Source organism: Centruroides vittatus, unplaced genomic scaffold (genome assembly GCF_030686945.1).
Source record: "Centruroides vittatus isolate TY-2023 unplaced genomic scaffold, ASM3068694v2 contig_1788, whole genome shotgun sequence".
Classification (NCBI taxonomy): Eukaryota; Metazoa; Arthropoda; class Arachnida; order Scorpiones; family Buthidae; genus Centruroides; species Centruroides vittatus.
Genome location: NW_027121095.1, coordinates 356,375 through 375,937, shown reverse-complemented (window position 1 = coordinate 375,937; position 19,563 = coordinate 356,375). Strand labels below are relative to the sequence as shown.

Sequence of the window (19,563 nt, the reverse complement as noted above, 5' to 3'; positions counted from 1 at the left end):
AAAAAACTTATTATTTCTCAAATTTAAAGTAAAATGACAAAATATATTTATGATATCTCAGTATGTTTTTTATCAAAACTAAGAAAATTCCTACACTTATATAGCAATATTTTATATCACACTTTTTAATTATATAAATTTAAATTTTACAAAAAATAAATAAATAAATAAACAGCTTGAGAATACATAATCCATCATAGCTTGATATAAAATGTGAAATGATCTACATTTGTCTATTGTAACTAATTATGACTTATATGAATTAATCAATAATAATAAAATGAATTATTCAAATATATTTTCAAAAAAATAAGTAATGACATGGTTATTTTATCAATTTTATATCAAAAATATAAGCATTGAATAACCACAGAATATAAAGCAAATAAAAAATTGTGATTACAGAAAAAAAATATACTGTAATTTTAATTGTAGAATTTCGTCCGATGGCAATCTTATGTAAATTAATTAGAAGATACAGTCTGTCCAGAAACAAGAACTGCCATTTATTCACTTCTTTTGTTCCAGAATACAAACATTTGATGACTCGACCTTTCTTTTTAGGCTTCATGGCCGTCAAGTTTAAAAAAATTCCTTTAAAAAACACAAAAAAATATCCAATTAAAATTACAAATTTAAAATCAAAACTGGCTGGTCTTACAGACATCTTTTTCATTTCCATCCATACCACTCGGGGATGTTCAAACTTTTATCTACTGGAGAATGAGTGCTGGTAAATGTAGATTCTTAGTAAGTGATACATTCTTTGACAAAAAGTTACATACCAAGAAAGATGCATTGGAATCAAATGAAATTTTATTTGTGGGACCTAATGATGATGATAATAAGTGATTACAATATCAAAGCAAAGGAAGAATTTCCTCTGCAACAGTGCAATTTAAAGGAACCTTTGCCTGTGGCAATGCAATTGAGCATTGGTCATACTGGCATCATATGCCATCCTAATAGCAATCAACCCTCCAGATCCCTAATACTCATAGATGGTCCAAGCTGGCATTCCATCATTTCCTACAAACACTCAATGATTGTCACACTTTCTTGGCTCGTATGATCTCCAGATTTGTCAATGTGTCAGATATTTCTGGAAAAACCTAGCTGTCTGTGACAGAGCATTATCTTCCTGGAAAAAGAATGTTTGTAGTTCTGCCATTAAAGGCAATGCTCAAGAGTGCAGGATTTCCTAAAAATACTGCTGTTCCATCAATGTTCTTTGTACTAGGTGATCAACTGTCATATGAAATGGCTCCTGAGACCTGCATGTGAGCAGTAAGTACAATGTGTCATTGAACATTGAAAGCAAGATTAAATTACTCATAGTAAACCTCCACACACACTAACATGATGGTTGTCTATTCCCAAACAGAACTGGACTCTGTTATTAAAAATGACTGCTACCAGTCCATAGCAGTCAAGGATTATCTGCTACAAATCAAACTGCAAACAAATCAAGACATCACTGCTACAAAGTCAACAACGTTGAGATGCTAATGACAGAACATGTAATAGTTGCTGTGGATGCAAATTTTTCTCTAGTCATCTGCCAATGGTATGGGAAGAGACGGGGTTCTATAGAGAAGCTTATAGCTGTATATGGATGGTAAGCAAAGATGCCTCTTGTTTGTCTCATAATCAGACAATCTCTTCTGGTGATCCGTCTGGGATGTCCACAGCCTGTTCACTGTTTATATGTACCCTGACATATCTTCTGCCCTAACACTCACTCAGTCAGAACAACCCAGATGCAGGTCAAAGGCCATTTTCCAAATTCCCATCGTGCTCATTTGGCAAAACAACCATCTGCTTCCCTCAGCCTGATGATGCAGCCTTTTTTAAATGCCCATCAGCTGTGTGTATAATGTCTTTGCATCATACAGATATGCCTGTTGTTCAAAAATCTTCAAATAAAAAATATACTGAAAATTCTGAACACAGTGAGACTCTGCAAGCCTTTTTATAGGATATTAGGATAGCAATTTTAAGACATTCTGACAGTATTATCCAGCATGTAATCAGATTACAACTTCATTATTTGCATACCAGTATGAGACGTGTATATGCTGAGTTTTGCAGTAATCAGACAATTCCATCTGGGTGAACAGCCAGATTCTTTATTGGGCTACTTAAGGCTAATTATTAAATTTTACATGAGACAGCAACTTTACCACTTATCTCTATCCAAATTGCTTAATAATTAATGAGCTATAAATAGTCTGTTACAGCATCCAGCTGTTCATTTGATATTTAAATTAATTATCAAGTTGGTTACATATATTATTTTATCTTGGTACATAATTTTGTCAATCAGGTTGAACATAAAAGGCATTTATCATGTACAGTACTATACAAATAATTTGTCATATTTTTAAAACCATTAAAAATTTGAATATCCTATTTAATAGAATAAATAAATCAGTTTTTCCTAACAAAGAAATAATCAGAGAAGACCTAAATTCAGATTACTTATAGGCCTACTAGTGATAGATATGATTTTAGGTTTTAGCTAACTGAATATTAAGCTATGGTTTTTTTAAGTTTGTATAAAAATGTTATAATTTAGAATTTATTTTTCATTAGATCTGTAATTAAAAACAATTTAATGAGTTTAAAATTATGAAGTAGTAATAAAATAAATGTTACTAACCTACAATAGTGTAATAAAATTTAAAAGCTGTTTTATTCCAGATGTAGTCTAACATTAGAAAATAAAAAAATTTAAAAGCTTTCTATTAACATAAATATTTTGATTTATAGGTATAGGCTGTTAGTCTACACTTAAATCAGTTATATTAATACAAATATAGAAATGTTCTATATAAATTACAATTTTGTAATAATAAAAATTAGTGATAGTAAATTGAATAAAATAACATATAAAAAAACAAAAAAAAATGTGTTTGTATAATAAATTTTAGATTAAAAATATTTTATTATTCTTTCAAAACTATGCTAGTACATATATTAAATACAAGCAGCCCTGAACTTTTAGATAATTTGCTTTTATAAATAATATTTTGAAATCTCTAAATTATATTTTGTATGTCAAAATTCTACAAGTTTTAGTTTCAGTAACATCAGAATCATTTGTGAAAATTAATTTTGGTTTAAAATAATGTTTTACACATTTATAATAGTCATAAATAAATAACGACTAACCCGTTACAAAGCTATACATCCACAAGAGCCGAATTATCGGGCTAGAGTTGGCTATAATAAATAAATAATTAATAAGACAATTTGGCACTAGAGCTTGTCGTTAGGCGCCATCTCTTACTAAACTTAATAATTATAATTAAATTAAATAAATAATTTTAATAATTTGGAACTGGAGGAAAAGAAATCGGCCCGAAGCGGGACTCGAACCCGCAACTTCTGCTATCCGTGCAGACACGTTACCAGTTACGCTACCCGGACCTTCAGTCCGATTGCCTCCTCCAGTATATATAAGCTAACACGACGACCATCGACGGTCATTACAATGCCGGCTGGGGACACATCAAGTGCCCACGTCCTCCCAAGGCACTCAACCGGCCATCGCAACCCCGGCAAGGCGTATAAATATAAATAAATAACGACTAACCCGTTACAAAGCTATACATCCACAAGAGCCAAATTATCGGGCTAGAGTTGGCTATAATAAATAAATAATTAATAAGACAATTTGGCACTAGAGCTTGGCGTTAGGCGCCATCTCTTACTAAACTTAATAATTATAATTAAATTAAATAAATAATTTTAATAATTTGGAAGGCGATACTGGAGGAGGCGATCGGACTGAAGGTCTGGGTAGCGTAACTGGTAACGTGTCTGCACGGATAGCAGAAGTTGCAGGTTCGAGTCCCGCTTCGGGCCGATTTCTTTTCCTCCAGTTCCAAATTATTAAAATTATTTATTTAATTTAATTATAATTATTAAGTTTAGTAAGAGATGGCGCCTAACGCCAAGCTCTAGTGCCAAATTTTCTTATTAATTATTTATTTATTATAGCCAACTCTAGCCCGATAATTCGGCTCTTGTGGATTTATAATAGTCACTAAAAAAAAAGTAAAACTTTTCTATCTTAGAGGTGCCAACTCTCCTGGACTCACTTGGAGACTCCCAGAATTTGGCTAAAATTTCTAAATTATTTGATTCCTAAATTAAGGACTATTCTTCTCACATTTATTCAACAAAATGATCATCTTTTGGATTATATTGTGGCCGTCAGCCATATTGTTTTCTTGTTTGTTTTTTTTTAGTTTATAAGTTACAAAAACATATGCATATATATATTCTTTCTTTCTTCTTCCTTCATTTCTACTTTATTTCCGTTCCTTCATCTCAACCATTATTGCTGGAGGGGAAGGATTACCCCTTCTAAGAATTGAGGATATTAGGACTTCCCCGAATTTGGGGAGGGTGAACAAAAGAAGAGAAAGAGCCCTGAGGGCTCAGCGGTAAAACGGGGGACACTTTTTGGGTTGGACCTCGAGGAAGACAGACGTCGGACGCAGCGCTTCAGACTCGAAAGAGGGTGAAAAAGAGGAGACTGCAGTCAATGAGACAGAGAACCTGAGAAGACCAGGCAGAGAAATAGATACGAGGATCCAGACATAGAACTGCTCGTTTATTAGAGTAAGAGAAGGAATAATGATTGTGAGGACGAGAATCGTTAAGGACATCGATCAGACAACTTGGGCCCGAGTACTTACTACTTTCCTTCCTATCGTTCCCTTGCTTTCCTAAGTCTATCCTTTTCTTTTCCTTATTATTTTAAGTTAGATGTAAGTTTAGTTTTAAATTAGTCATTAAGGTTATTCATTTGTTCTTTGTTACGCGCGCATGTGGAATCCACCTGTAAAAATAATAGGAGGCGACTCACTCCCCTGTAAAGATATAGAAGTGAAATTCTGTCGGGTTGGGATCCATGTATTAAAAGAACCGCGTTCAGAGGAAATAAAAAGGAAAATTCATCGTGTAAATTTTTATCTCTGCATTGTTATTTGTAACCATTACTCGTGGACCCATAAATATCTCCTTCCAAACAACCACAATATATTAAAAGAGACTGAAGAATAGGCAACAGTGTTTTGATATTGCTAAGAGTAAAAAACATTAAATTTCCAAAATTTTTTACTTCTGAAATAAAAAATCCCAAAACCAACTCTGAGAGTTGGCAAGCTTATCCTACCTTAATGAGAAATTTTATAATTCTTTTTAGCTCTCTTGTAATAAAACTTCCATTATAACATACAGCTCTATTGCTCAACTTTAGGACATTCAACTTTTGTACAGATTTTTAGGAATGTATTACATTGCATGCATTACGATATAAAATATAGTATTTGAATCTCCAATTATGTTTTTTATCTAGAAATAAAATGTAATCATTTCTAATTATTTTGATAAAACATTCCTTATGCTACATCTAAAAGATACATAAAAAATTCTGAAAGAGGAAAAATAATACTTGTTACATAGATTTAATGCATGTAAAGCCAGGTCCACATTAGTAAATGAACCACACAGGAACACACACAAGAATGTTTTCCATGTTTAATGCACATGATACATTCACTGTTGGTTTTTGGAAAAATATCAAAGAGATTTGTGTGCTGCACCCATATTTGAATGTGGACATTTGCAAGATTTTGATGCACAGATGATTAATTTATTGTCTCTGTGACTAGGACCCAAAGGATTTACAAAAGTACTGTACATATTTTTTGTACTCTTGTACCAAAAATATCACATTTTCTTTGTTTAACTCCATCATTGTAATTTACAAAACTATACAATTGAGAAAAAAAATCATACAGCGATCTTTTAATATCTGTTGAGAGATACTAAAACAATTTACATTTGATGCACAATGCAAATGTTTACTAATATGGACACGGCCTAATACAAAAATATTAGATTTTTATTTATTGTAATACCTTGCTTCATGGCGAAATAAAGTTGTTTGTAGAGAAGTTACACTTGTTGTTGTATGAGTGTTACCATACATAGGCAATACTTCTTTCTGAATAAAATCTTCAATAAACTGTAATGGTTTACCTGAAGCCATGTAATCACAATAGACCACTATAAAATACAATATTTATCATTTATTTGAAAAATTTTTGAAATACTAATAAATTTAGTAGTACCATTTAAGCTTAGCATTTAAGATAAATATTATATTCAACTAATTTTAATAATTTCAAAGAAAGTAGCATAGAATTTTAAGTTTCCAAAAAGTTTCATAAGATAATATGCTGAATATGATCATTACAAATTCATCATTATAATGAATATTAAACAAATAATTATAAAAAAGTTAAATAATGAATATAAAGATATAAAAGTACATTTTGAATAAGTTTACTTGATATATGATTTTATTTTGTTTATAAAACTTAAACTAATAACATAAGAAAAAACTTGTATTAAGTTTGTATCAATTTTTAATTTTAAGAATTGCCATAACTAAAGAAAAATATAACAAAAACTTTTATCAAGCTATGAAAATATTAATGTAATTCAAAGATTGCACCTTTTTTAAATCAAATTGTTAATTTAATAAAATTAAAATGAAACTTCTTAACAAAATCTCAAAGAAAATTTTACAAACTTGACTTAACGAAGTTCAATATTAAAATGCAAGTTACTAAAAACCAAGGAACAGTGTTAATTTTACAATTACTTACAAACAAAAATAGTTATACTAATTTCATTAGACAATAAAAATAGTTAAACACTGTCAAGACTTACTGGCTGTTTTAAAAAGGCATTGTTGGCTATGCTAAGAATAGAAAAATAAAGAGTATTTTGTTTAAAGAAAAGTAATTAATGAAGTACTGTAGATGTAAAGCTTAAATTTAAGTTACTAAAAAAATAAAAAACTAGTTGTTTTATACTAAATTAAATAATATCAAAGAGCAATCTAGAACAGATATACCAAATATTTGAATGGATACTTAGGAAATATTTGAGATAATAAAGATCTACAGAATTCCTATTTATGATATAAGAGTCAAAAAAATGCTTATAAAATCACAAACATGTCTCAAGAAGGATTTACTTGAAATATGTCTGCAATTTGAAATAGTGTTAGAAGTCCTTAATGAAAAGCAGTAGCATTATCTAAATGAACAGAATGCTTGACAATCTCATACTATAGATGAGGCTGACTTGATAATTAGGAAAGGCTGTGAAATAAAAAAACAATCTGTAGAAAGACTACAGACAAAACTTGCACTTTTAAGCATTTATTCAATCTTCATTCTCGTTATCACAATATTAAGTTTATAACTTAAAATTACATACATTCAAACATACAGATTCTAATTTTCTAAATTAGAATCTCTAATGTTCTGTAAAGATCGACGCTTGATGACAGCTCCTAAAATGGGCTGAGAACATTCCATTTGTATTTAATTCAAATACATATTATTTGCTGGAAGATTGAGTGCATGATATGTAATTTTAAGTTATCTACGTTACAGATGTTGGAGACTTTTATAATATTGGCTTTTCCTTCTAGACAGATTTGTAGTAGTAAACAGATAGAAAATAGAACAACATTATACCATAATATATATATATATATATATTAGTTATATATATAATATATATATATATATATAAATATATTTATATAAAAAATAAAATAATAGAAAAAATTACAAAATTAAAATTCCTTATAGTCTACAGCAGCGTTTTTAAAATTATGCATTGTGACTCCCAGAGGGCTGTAGCCTTCCACTAGAAGTGTATTTAAACTAGCAAGAAAAACTTGTAAACAGCTATGCAGTTTATCTTGCTGGAAACTTCTGAAAGTTCTCGCATAGCATTTATGTTGGTTTGTCTAAACAAACATAACTGTATTTGCATGATTTCTCAAAATTCTCCTAGTTCGTTCCAATATTTCATGAGTTAAAGAATGCAAGTTTGATGTATGAGAAGGTAAGAAAGTAACAAAGAAATCCAAAAATTAAAATTTTAATATCTATATGAAGAAACCTATTATTGTTGGATGTGTGTTCTACAAGTTAATGAAATTGAAATAAAAAACAACAAACATTAAAATTAATTGCAACAAAACTTAATACAGATAGCAATTAAATTTCATAAAAATTACACAACCTAAGGAACCAGCTTATACAGGATATGAAGAAAATAAAAATAAAGTGGTTCTGGGATAGATGAAAATTTTATATCTATTTGGTCATATTTTTCTGCAGCCAAGTTATACTACAATAATCCAAATAAAGTTTTTAAATTGTTGTACACAAGACCAGATTTAACCTTTTGTTGCTGTAGACCAGTGTTTCCCAACGTGGGGCCCACGCCCCACAGAGGGGCAATTTGATTGTTAAGGGGGCAATTTGAAAATGGACTCATGTAGAGTTTAAGTTAACTGTATAGCTGCCTGTATGCCATAGTTATTGTAAATATTGATTTAAGTTAGTTTTAATTTTATTTGTTCTTTGTTTCCCTTTCCTTCTAGAACTTCCCGTTATAACCCTTTTCCCTTGGAGTGGGATTAACAATTCTGGGAACCACTGAAAACAAATAGATGAACAAAGCCCTGAGGCCAGTGAAAGAGGAGAAAGGACATTCTTTGCCCAGACCTCGAGGTGGGCAGACGTGAGTTGTGGTGTTCCAGGTCACGTTTGGTGATGACTGGAAAGTGCAAAAGACTGATGAAAGGATTGGGTTTTATTGTGGTTACAATAAAACAGTGTGGCAATTAAGTGCAAGAAAAACTTCAACGAACACGACAACGAGATACCTTTCAAAAGAGTTCAACATATATGTTGGGGGGCATAAGAACTTTAGAAAGGCTTAGATGGGGCAGAGCACAAAAAAGGTTGGGAAACACTGCTGTAGACATAAGCTAAACTTCTGCCTTTTCTGACTTAAATGTAAATATTTTGATACTAATTTGGACTTTAATTATAGAATATTATATGTATACTAAATAAATGTATTAAATTCAGTATATTTTTTTAATTATGAAAATGGAATATTTTACTAAACAGTAAGGAGCAACTCAAGCAACTCTGAAGGAAAACAAGAATGCTTACAAAGAATAAACATCACCCAAAATCATCTGTAGAAAGACTAACTTTTCCTCGTAAAGAAGGTGGCTGTGACTGTGGTCTTACTAATATAGTTAACCTACACTACAAACAAATTCAGACACTGTAGCAGTTTTTCCACAAAAAACAAGAAACATCAAAATTATATAAAACTATAACTCTGGCAGACAGTAACCACAACTTTAAACTTACATTCTGAGCACCTGGATATAGTTCAACACATAAATAACATAACCATTAAGCAGTTATGGGCCCAAAAGGCACTTTATGGTAGGCATGCCTATGACCTAGATCAGGACTATATTGACAAAACTGCATCAAACTACTGGCTGAATAGGGGATGTCTGTTTGGAGAGACTGAGGGTTTATGGTTGCCATTCAAGATCAGGTCATAAACACTAAAAACTATAGAAAACACATCCTGAAGGATAAATCATTAACAAAGGACTCTGGAGGAAAATTCCACATTCTGCCAGAAACAATACGACATACAATTTCTGGTTGCAGGCTACTTACATAGACATAATCAAATAGCAAATATAATACATCAAGAGCTTGCACATAAAGACAGATTATTAAACACCCAGGTACCATACTACAAATATACTCTACAGGCAGTATTAGAAAATGACACACACAAATACAACAACAGAACTATAATCGCAGATAAAACAATTCATCACAATAGACCTGACATCATTCTCATCGAAAAATGCAGTAAGATTGCTTATATAATAGACATTTCTGTTCCAAACAATCGTAACATAAAAATTGCTCACACTGAAAAAATCAACAAGTACTACACTCTACTAGCTCAAGAAATAAGACAGATGTGGAGGATGGATAAGGTATTTATTGTACCTGATGTCTTCTCTTCTACTGTTTTTATACCACATACACTACAGAAAAGCCTAGAAACATTAAACTTTAATAAAAACATATAAATGGCGATTAGCTGCAATACTGAACACATGTCACATTGTCAGGAAGTTTCTAGATATTGACATCTGTTTCTAGATGATGATACCAAAAACAGCTTAGTGTAACACTTGTTTGAGTATCTATGCTTTGACTTCAGTCCAGCATAGCACTTGGAACCAGTATCAGCTGAGCATGACATTTGCAAAATAATAATTATTAGTATTATTATTTTGCATATGTAATTATTATTATTATTATTGATTTATTTCTATTAGATGAATCACAACAAATAGATCATATGTTGGTGTTGACTATCATTTGCATCAGGTTCCATCCAAGAACCTAGGATGTCGTAACCCAAGCAGGGCAGCTTTTTGAAGTTGACAGGTGTTAATTTTGTCAATGTTGATTTGCTTCGTATGCTGCCCCAGGTTTTTGGGAACAGCACCCAGAGCACTGATTACTGATACTACTGCTGGTGGTTTGTCACAATCTGTAAGCTCGCTGACCTGGTGGAGATTGGGCACTTAAATTCCACTTCTCACCAGTGTAAGTTCTCCGACTTCTAGGGGGAATAGTTAATCCCACGACAGGATGATCTAGGGTTGTTCACATGTGGATGTGGGGGAAGGAGACAAGGACGACAAGTGTCTAACAAAGAAACCCGTTTATTTAAACACAAAACAACTCACACTATGCACAGTTCTTTACACCGGTGAACATTCGAACGTTTTTGTGTCGATGTGTTTCCTATCGTTGCTCGATAGTAGGCCCTAGGGCTGCGGCAGGTGAAGCGACTCGTCAGTTGGCGTCGGCAGATTTCATGATGGACACCTTGGCATACACATCTTGTCTCTCTTAAAGCCTCTCGAAAAGTCCCATTCTTCCTGCTCGGCGATTACATCAATCTCCCTTTTTCGTATTGTTCATGTTGATTGGCTCCAGGCCCCCTCTTTCCCACTTCTCAATTGATCCCTCACTTGTCTCTAAGCAAAAAACGACCCCTGTTCGAGTCATGAGAAAGAGCCGTTTCGACGAATCTACTTGACACCCTTCGTTACTTCTGGATGAGAAGAATTGATGAAACTTTGAAACTTGTGCTCATATTTTCCCCATTGTTGTCTGGTCTGAGATATTTTTGAAATTTAATGATTCGACGCGATGTTCCTTTTCATTATTAACCTTTCCCTTTTTCCAAATTTTAATGATCTAATATTTTGTATACGAGCGACTTGTCAAATGTCCATCTCTACTGGTGGACACTCGTCTACCACCTTTAATTATTACAATTATCGCGTTTTATTTTACATTAGGCTCTTTTTGCCTTTCAACATCTTTTCCTTTTTTGGCGTCGTGGTTTCAAATGACTAACGCGTCTAATCCGATCTTTGACCGGTTTTTGTCGTCTTTAACAATGGACGATTTTCTAGATTTGTTTTAACAATTTTCTAATATAAATGATTAATGTCAACCCATTTTTGGGACTTCACAAATCTTTGGAGTTCAATCTTCAAGTCCATGTATCTTGTAATTTTTCTTTTGTTCTTTATCATTAACCCTGCCATCACCAGAAATTGTGACATCAATAATCCACACCTTTTTCTTCTCAACAATGGTTGTCTGATGTGTTGTGCACTAGGACTTTATCAGTTTGCAATCTGAAGTCTCATTAAATTTTTACCTGCTTATTTTCAGTGACTTTTGTGATGTTATGATCCCACCAGTTGTTTGAGGTGTGTAAACCACAGTTTTTGCAAATGTTCCAGTGAATCATCTTGGCAAAGTTGTTGTGCCTCAATTTGTAATCAGTCTGTACAATCTTTTTACATGAGCTGAGAATATGATTTATGGTTTCATCCAATTCATTGAACAGTCTGCATTTAGTGTCAGCTGATGAATTTTCAACTTTAGCTTTGATGGCATTTGTTCTAATCACTTGTTCTTGTGCAGAGAGAATAAGACTTTCTTTAATGTTCCTGTTGTCAACCATTGCCAAGTTTTGGTTTTGTCCACTTTTCCATCAATCTTTTTCAGAAATTGGCCATTCAGTGCTTTATTTTGCCAACCTTCTGCTCTTTCCTTCAATGTTTTTTGATGGTATTCTTTTTTTTGTGCCTTGAACCTTTGGCAGGTTTCGATTCTTCACTTCCATTAGTACCCATTCTTGGCTATTGTTAATGTAATCAGCTAGGGCATGTTTTTCTTCTTCCACTGTTTGATGGATCTGCAAAAGACCTCTGCACAGATTTGTCAGGCAGGTACTGTACATGTCAGTGTCACTACACGGATGTAGGTTGTAGTAAATTGTCATCAATTTTCTTGTTTTCCAATCCAGGGCATCTAAATCAGCCTACATCCAGTTCACAATGCCAGCAGTAGTGGAAGGTCGGGTAGTATTGGACAAGCATTGTTTCTAACATTTGCTGCAAGTGGCAGAGCCTGTGAAGACACCAGCATGTTGGGAAAAGAAAGTTCAGATTCTACCATATTTAGTCAAGCAGCAGTGTTGATACATGGCAGAAAATTTGGTTTTTTTAATAGTGTTTTGAGTGAACGAAAATAACTTCTGGTTGTCATAGCTTGCCTGAAAATGAAAGTTGTTTTTTTTTTTTGTTTATTGTTGAAAACAACATTTATTGTTCTTTAACTTGTAGGCCTGAAATCTCCTTACACTTACTAATACGTATGTGGTAACCGATGTTTTGTTCCATGATGTTTTGGTTGTAACGGACAGATATGTTGTGGATTGTACGGGACAGAGGTGTTACGGTTGTTTCGGAAACAATTAAGGTTGATAAGAGTTATATTCTCGTGGAAAGTTTTTGTTTTATGGGACAATATGGGTAAACTACAGAAAGAAAGAAGAAAAAGAAAGAATCTATCCAGGTAAGAGAAAACTGCTGGGGGAAAATCGTCTAAATAAAGAGAGAGAAAGAAAGAAAACAGTAAATACGCTTAAATCAGTTCAAGAAAAGAGAAAAGACCAAGAGACTCACTGTATCATCTGTGGTGAAACCTTTGAAGAAGACTGGATTCAATGTAGTATTTATGAAGTTTTGGCTGACAAAAATTGTGCTGATCTTGAAGGAAACAAATTTTTGAATGAATGTGATGTTTGTATTACTAAAAAAAATAAAATAAATAAACACAAAATGCATTTGTCATTAAAATGAACTGTTAAATTTTCAGACTGATAATTTTTTAATTTTTCTCATTTATACCACTTTCTTACCATGTATTAACTTATTTCTATGATCTATAATTTGTGCTTTTATAAATTTCTCAATAATAACTCTGCCTAATAATAAAAAGTTGTTTGTGAAACCAAAAGTAATTCTCTTCTTGCGGATTTTTCTCACGTCCGATACAACTCTTCACAATTAAACTCGGTAAAAATGTAATGACTAAAAAGTGTAAAAAAAATTATTAATATTTTTATCTTAGAAAAATGAGTTTTAAGAGGTGTTTTTATAAGACAATGAAATTTTGTATGGAATGAAATCTAGACCAATTGAGCTTTAAAAATATTTTACAATATAGGAGAAGTTTAGGTGTCCAATACTACCCGACCTTCCCCTATATCTGACAACTGGAATAGCCGAAGAATAGTTGGCCTTTGTTGTATGATCCATTTAGCTTTGTCTTCAGGATTTTTCTGACCCTTTGGATGTATTCTTTGCTAACAGTTGTTTTTACTTGACTGTGTTTGATGTTATCTAACTCAAATATGCCAAGATATTTGTAGACCTCTTGTTGGTTATTTTTAATAATTTGGCCATTTGGCATTTCTATTCCCTGACTTTTTGTGAGTTTTCCTTTGGTCATAGTCACAGCAGCACATTTTTCTAATCCAAATTTCATTGAGATGTCTGAACTGAAAATATGGACTGTTAGTCAGTGAGTGAATTTCACTTTCTGATTTTCCCTATAGTTTCAGGTCATCCATATTAAAGCAGATGAGAAATTTTCTGAACATTCCTAGCTGATTGATATCTCAAATTTGTTTTCTGTAGGATCAATAACAACAGGATCATTGCTATGACAAACTGAAGAGGTAACAATGAGTCACCTTGGAAGATACCCCTCTTGATGTTGACCATTCCAGATTTTTTATTACAAAAAGCAGTTTGTCTTCCACCTTTTTGTCGCTTTTTCCAAATTTTATAAGATTTTTATTCACACCGACAGTTTTCATACATTTTATGATCCACCTATGAGGTAATAAGTCAAATTCTCTTTTATATATAAAACTGATTTAGATGTATAACTATATTTCTAAAAATTTTTCTTAAAAAAAATTAAAATTCAGATTATAGTCTTTGAGTAAAAACACTATCTGCACCAATTTCCAGGAAGATAACCATAGATGAAAAGATATCAAAATTAAATGGTATTTGTTTTTACACTAGATATGTTGATGATATATTATCAATATTTGATTTAAAAAAAATTTCAGCAAAAAAAATAGAAGAATATGCCAATGTAATAAACAACAATATACAGTTTACATATGAAGAGGAGGATGATAATAAATTTCCTAGATGTCACAATTAAAAAAAATAGTAAAACATTACAATTTTGTAAGTATAAAAAACTTTGTAATGTTAAAGAAACAATTAATTATAAATCTTATTGTCCCATAGATATAAAAAAGAATACTTTTCTCATGGAATTACACAAAATACTAACAAGAAATGCACTTCCTGAAGATATTAAATTAGAAGAAAAACAACTTTAAAAAATAATGTATTTTCCCAAACCTGTAACCGGTTTTCACCGGTTACAGGTTTGGGAAAATCTTCTTCAAATAAACTGTATTTTACGAACATTTTCGGGTATAAGGTGGCGCCATTTAAAGCCCTAATTAAAAGAGCGCATATGCACTCTTCTACCAAACGTGCTCTGCAGACGGAGATAAAGCTTACGAAGCAAATAGCCTCCGAGCATGGATATGGAAGGCTCATTAGCAAGTTACTACGTAGATACCAAAACCCGCCTCAAGACATCCTGCAAAGGCAAAAAAGACCAGATATAGACAGGATCATTATTGTCACCTATAATCCGTACGTAGTAAGACTATATTCTAAGATAGCTAAAAAGAAAAATGCACACATTGCCTACAGAAGATGTGCCTCAATATTCAACATTTTAACCAACAGAAAAGATCAACCAGATAGGGATAAATTGTCCGGAATCTACACCATTCCACTTATAGATAGCAGATGCGACAGAAATCTTGTGTACGTGGGCTCCACCAAATGATCCTTAGAGATTAGGCTGAAAGAGCACACCGTGGATATCCAGAGGCAAAGGAATACAATGGTGCTAGCAGTGTATGCATCTGATCCCAACATACATCCTGAGTTTAAGGAGTCCAGAGTTATCCGCACCACAAGGCATACACAGCATATCAAATGGCTGGAGGCGGCTACCATATACCTAGCCAAGCTTAAAGATCATCTATGCATCAATCATAAAAAGGAGATCATGCTTTCAATGGCATGGCAAGCGCTTATGAACACTAGTTTAAGATAATCGTATTGGTACTAAATGTGCATGCCTCAATAAGACGTAAACAGGAAACGTGCATTTGTTCCTTCATATTTCGAATTTGAAGTAGTACAAGCTGCAATTCCACGAAAATTCGTTTTTTACCTGAGGAATAACCATTGATTGGGTTCGAAAACGTTCATAAAGTACAGTTTATTTGAAGAAGAGGTTTCACACCGGTTACAGGTTTGGAAAGATTCATTATTAGTATTTCCAGTGTTAATAATAGGAGAATTGTAACTTTAAAAAAATATTTATTAAACGGATATCCAGGAAAGGCTCTAAGTAAGTGATATGATAATTATATGAGCAACAGATATAATGTAAAAAATGAGAAAACAACTTGTTGGTATGTCCTCTTCCCATAAATAAATTGTTTACATGAAAAATATAAAAACAACTTTAATGATACTTCCGTACACATTATTGCTTCTCAAAAAATAGTTTATCTAATACAATGAGTTTTGTTTTTAATAAAGAAGAAATGAAAAAGACCAACAACTTGATGTTGCAGGCATTATATATAAACTTTCAAGCAAAGTGTTATATAGGAGGAAGCAAATAAAAGCTGGAAAAGAGATGAAAGGAACATGAAGCAGCTATATGTCTAAAGTACAAAGAATCTCATTGATAAATATTCTGTATAAAGAAAATAATATAATTAAACATTGTGTAAAAGAGCACTATAGCATAATCAAATATGTAATAACATAAATTTAAATACAGGAATGTCAGTTGATGCATGCTGGGATGGCTTTGTAACATATAAAGGCACTGATGTAAAACAAGTATCAATATCCACTGATGAGGCTGAATAGTGCTGGTGAAATGCATTTGGATAAAAAAGGAAAAAAGTAAAATAAATTTCTTTATTTGCTAGTTGTTCATGTCATAACTTCCTCAAAATCAGTGCAGATAGTGTTTTTACTTAAAGACTACAATCTGAATTTTAATTGTTTTTTAAGAAAAATTTTTAGAATTATAGTTATACATCTAAATCAATTTTATAAATAGATAAAATTAGGCAATGGGATGGGTTATTTTGTATTTTAAATGTTTTTTTAGTCTAAAAAATTGAGTTTGCTGTTATTTTCATTTTCTATTTCGAAACATATATTTTTTTGGATATTGTTGGCGTGTTGAAGTATGATTTGAGGGTTGGTTAATTGTTTGTTATAAACAACAAAGCAGTCATCAACATAACAGTTGTTGAACATTATACCCTGTAGTTTATGGATAATATTGTCAATGTTAATCATGCACAGTTCAGTGAGTTTTTTTTAGACATCACGATACTAAGACATGATAATTACATTACCTTTAAAAAATATATAAAACCTTGTGATGTCAGTAAAGTAATAAATTACCACTCCAGCACACCCATGTATATTAAAAAGAACATTTTTGTTCCTTTCTTGCAAAGACACAATGCAGTAACAGTAGATTTAAAACACTGGGCAAATTTTCATCCTTTATTCGGTTGGAACGCTTTTTACATCACGCATTTCAGGCCGATGCCCCTCTTCAGCCAACTTATAATTGTCTGTACATGTTACAAATACATGTGTACAAACAGCACAGCAGTTATTGGGGGTTGTTACCTCCTAAATGTTGGTGTTAAGAGCTTGTATACCATTAAAGACTGGACCCCGTTCGAAAGCATAGACAGTACGAGTAGTCCAACAGCACGAATCTGAAATTCGTCTACTGGCATGTTATCTGGGAGTTCCCATGCATAGTGACTAGAGTTGTTTCTGTATTCAGATCTCACACACCGCCGCTTTAACTTATTAAAAATATTTTAAAATCCATTAAAGCAGTTATATTTTTATTTTTTTCATTTATAATTGTGAAGTGTATAATTTTTCTAAATAGTAAAGATATTGTATTGCATCAAAAAATGCAATTTTCTTACATGTTTACAATCATTTAATCATTCATTTCATAAAGTATAGCTTCTACTATAATATAATTTGTATTTGTCAAAATCTAAAACCCTATCTGATATGTCAGACAAATAACAGTACTATAAATCTATGAACTTAACAGCATTTATATATTTGTATTACTAAACTATATAAATCTATATACTTATTTACGTGAATTATATTACCCCAAGATTTGCTTCTGGATCAATCTTTAGTCCGAACAACCTTTGAATACATTATGTTGGAAATATACTTTTACAATATTTCTTATTACTTATTAAAAATGCAATTGTTCAATAGGCTAAATTTGATAACTACATTGGCTCATTTTTACAAATGTAACTTGTGCAATCACGAAGAAAAATATTATGTAGTTTTAAGAGTATAAATTCCGACATATATTAATTCTATTATTTTCTCTAAATTTTTCCACAAAAAAAATATTTAGTAGCAGAACTAGTAATAATACATTTTATGACAAAATAAAAATTAAAAATTGATCTCTAACATTGAATGGAAATGTGACTCATGTAGATTCTTACATGAAAAGTAATTTTACTTCTCATTATTTATTTGAACTCTTCACAAATATTTTATAACATTTTATTAGGTATATTCTTGAGACAAATAAGCAAAATAGCAGCTGTATTCCTTAAGTTTACGACAAGTTAGATGCAGTTATTTTTCTATAACATTATTAAAAATAACTCAATGCAAGAACCAACATATAAATATTTTGATACCAATTATTTCATGTCCTAGATATTATTCAGAACAATCAAAATTTTATATCCACATTGGCTTCTAAAAAATCTCAAGCACGAGAAAAACCTATTAATCTAAAATAAATTATTTGCCAAATCATTAAAGATAAAAAGATAACTGTCATATGACAAGAACAATCCTTGAGAGACTAAAAGTTATTAATGAATAATCAAAATTTTTAAAATTATTTCACAATACAAAACAAAAACAATTGGATAATCATCAATCAATTTTTTTGATTTTCTTTTAATATTTAACAATACAGAATCAAAATTATATGGAAAATAGATAAAAGAACGATAATGAATAATGAATATAATTTGTCTTATATTTATTAATTATTAAATTTAATAGCTAAGCTAAATTTAACAACCCACAAGTTAGAAGGCTCATAATTTTATTAAAAATTAAAATTATTATTATTGATGATAAAAGTACATTTAAACTATAACATATATTTTTTAATAAAATTACTTTTAGCCTTAAATTTTAGAAATCAAAATATTATGTTTCAAAGACACATTTAAATATTCAAAGTTTTGTTACTTAAAACTAGAAATATATAAAAGTTACTCCAAATTTTAGGTTTAATATTCTTTACTTATTTACTTAAATAAGCAAATTATGAAAATATTGATAAAATTAATTCCGTGCATCATTTTTCTTTTGTTTTAATAAATTCATAACTATTGAGAAAAGTTCATTAACAAAAAATACAATATTCAGTAATAAATGTATAAATTCTTAATAAAATTGACATACTTATTTGTAGGAGGAAATATAATTAATTTAGATTTTAAAATTAATTCTAATAAAATAATTAAAAGTATTTAAAAACTACTACTAAATTATTAAATATTGTTCTACTAAATTTGTCAAACATTCCTAAAATATAAAATCAAAACTAGCATGTAAAGTAAATCATTAACAATAGTTTTACAAGTAAAAATTTTTAAATCAGTTTCATTTATTATGAAACAGAATAAACTATTGTGTAATAAAAATTGCCTTTCAAATTGAAAGTGAAAGAAAAAAGCTGTTTAAGAAATTAAGATAAAATCAAATTTTACTTATTTATATATAGGCTTATTTTGAATATGCCAAATTCACATAAAATAAAAATTAAAAGTAAAATTTAAAATATATATTCATCAGTTTTATTTTTGAATTTCTTATCAAATAACTCTAACTGATTAATGTATACAAGAAAAATATATACTATTTAATACTGTTTAAAATTTTAAATTTAAGTCTGTTTTAAATTAATTGTTTAAATAAAAATAAAGTTAAAATTTCAATATTTAAATCTTAAA

At 30.9% G+C, this 19,563-nt stretch overlaps 1 protein-coding gene across 2 annotated transcripts in view; it reads right to left on the bottom strand.

Annotated features, from left to right (window-relative positions):
• The window catches only part of LOC136969461 (uncharacterized), a 55,826-nt gene that overhangs the window by 32,055 nt on the left and 4,208 nt on the right, over positions 1 to 19,563 (bottom strand). For both annotated transcript variants that reach the window (XM_067263623.1, XM_067263622.1), the window contains exon 2: positions 5,937 to 6,084. In XM_067263623.1, coding sequence (XP_067119724.1) covers positions 5,937 to 6,084 — 148 coding nt within the window. The remainder of the gene's footprint in view (positions 1 to 5,936; positions 6,085 to 19,563) is intronic.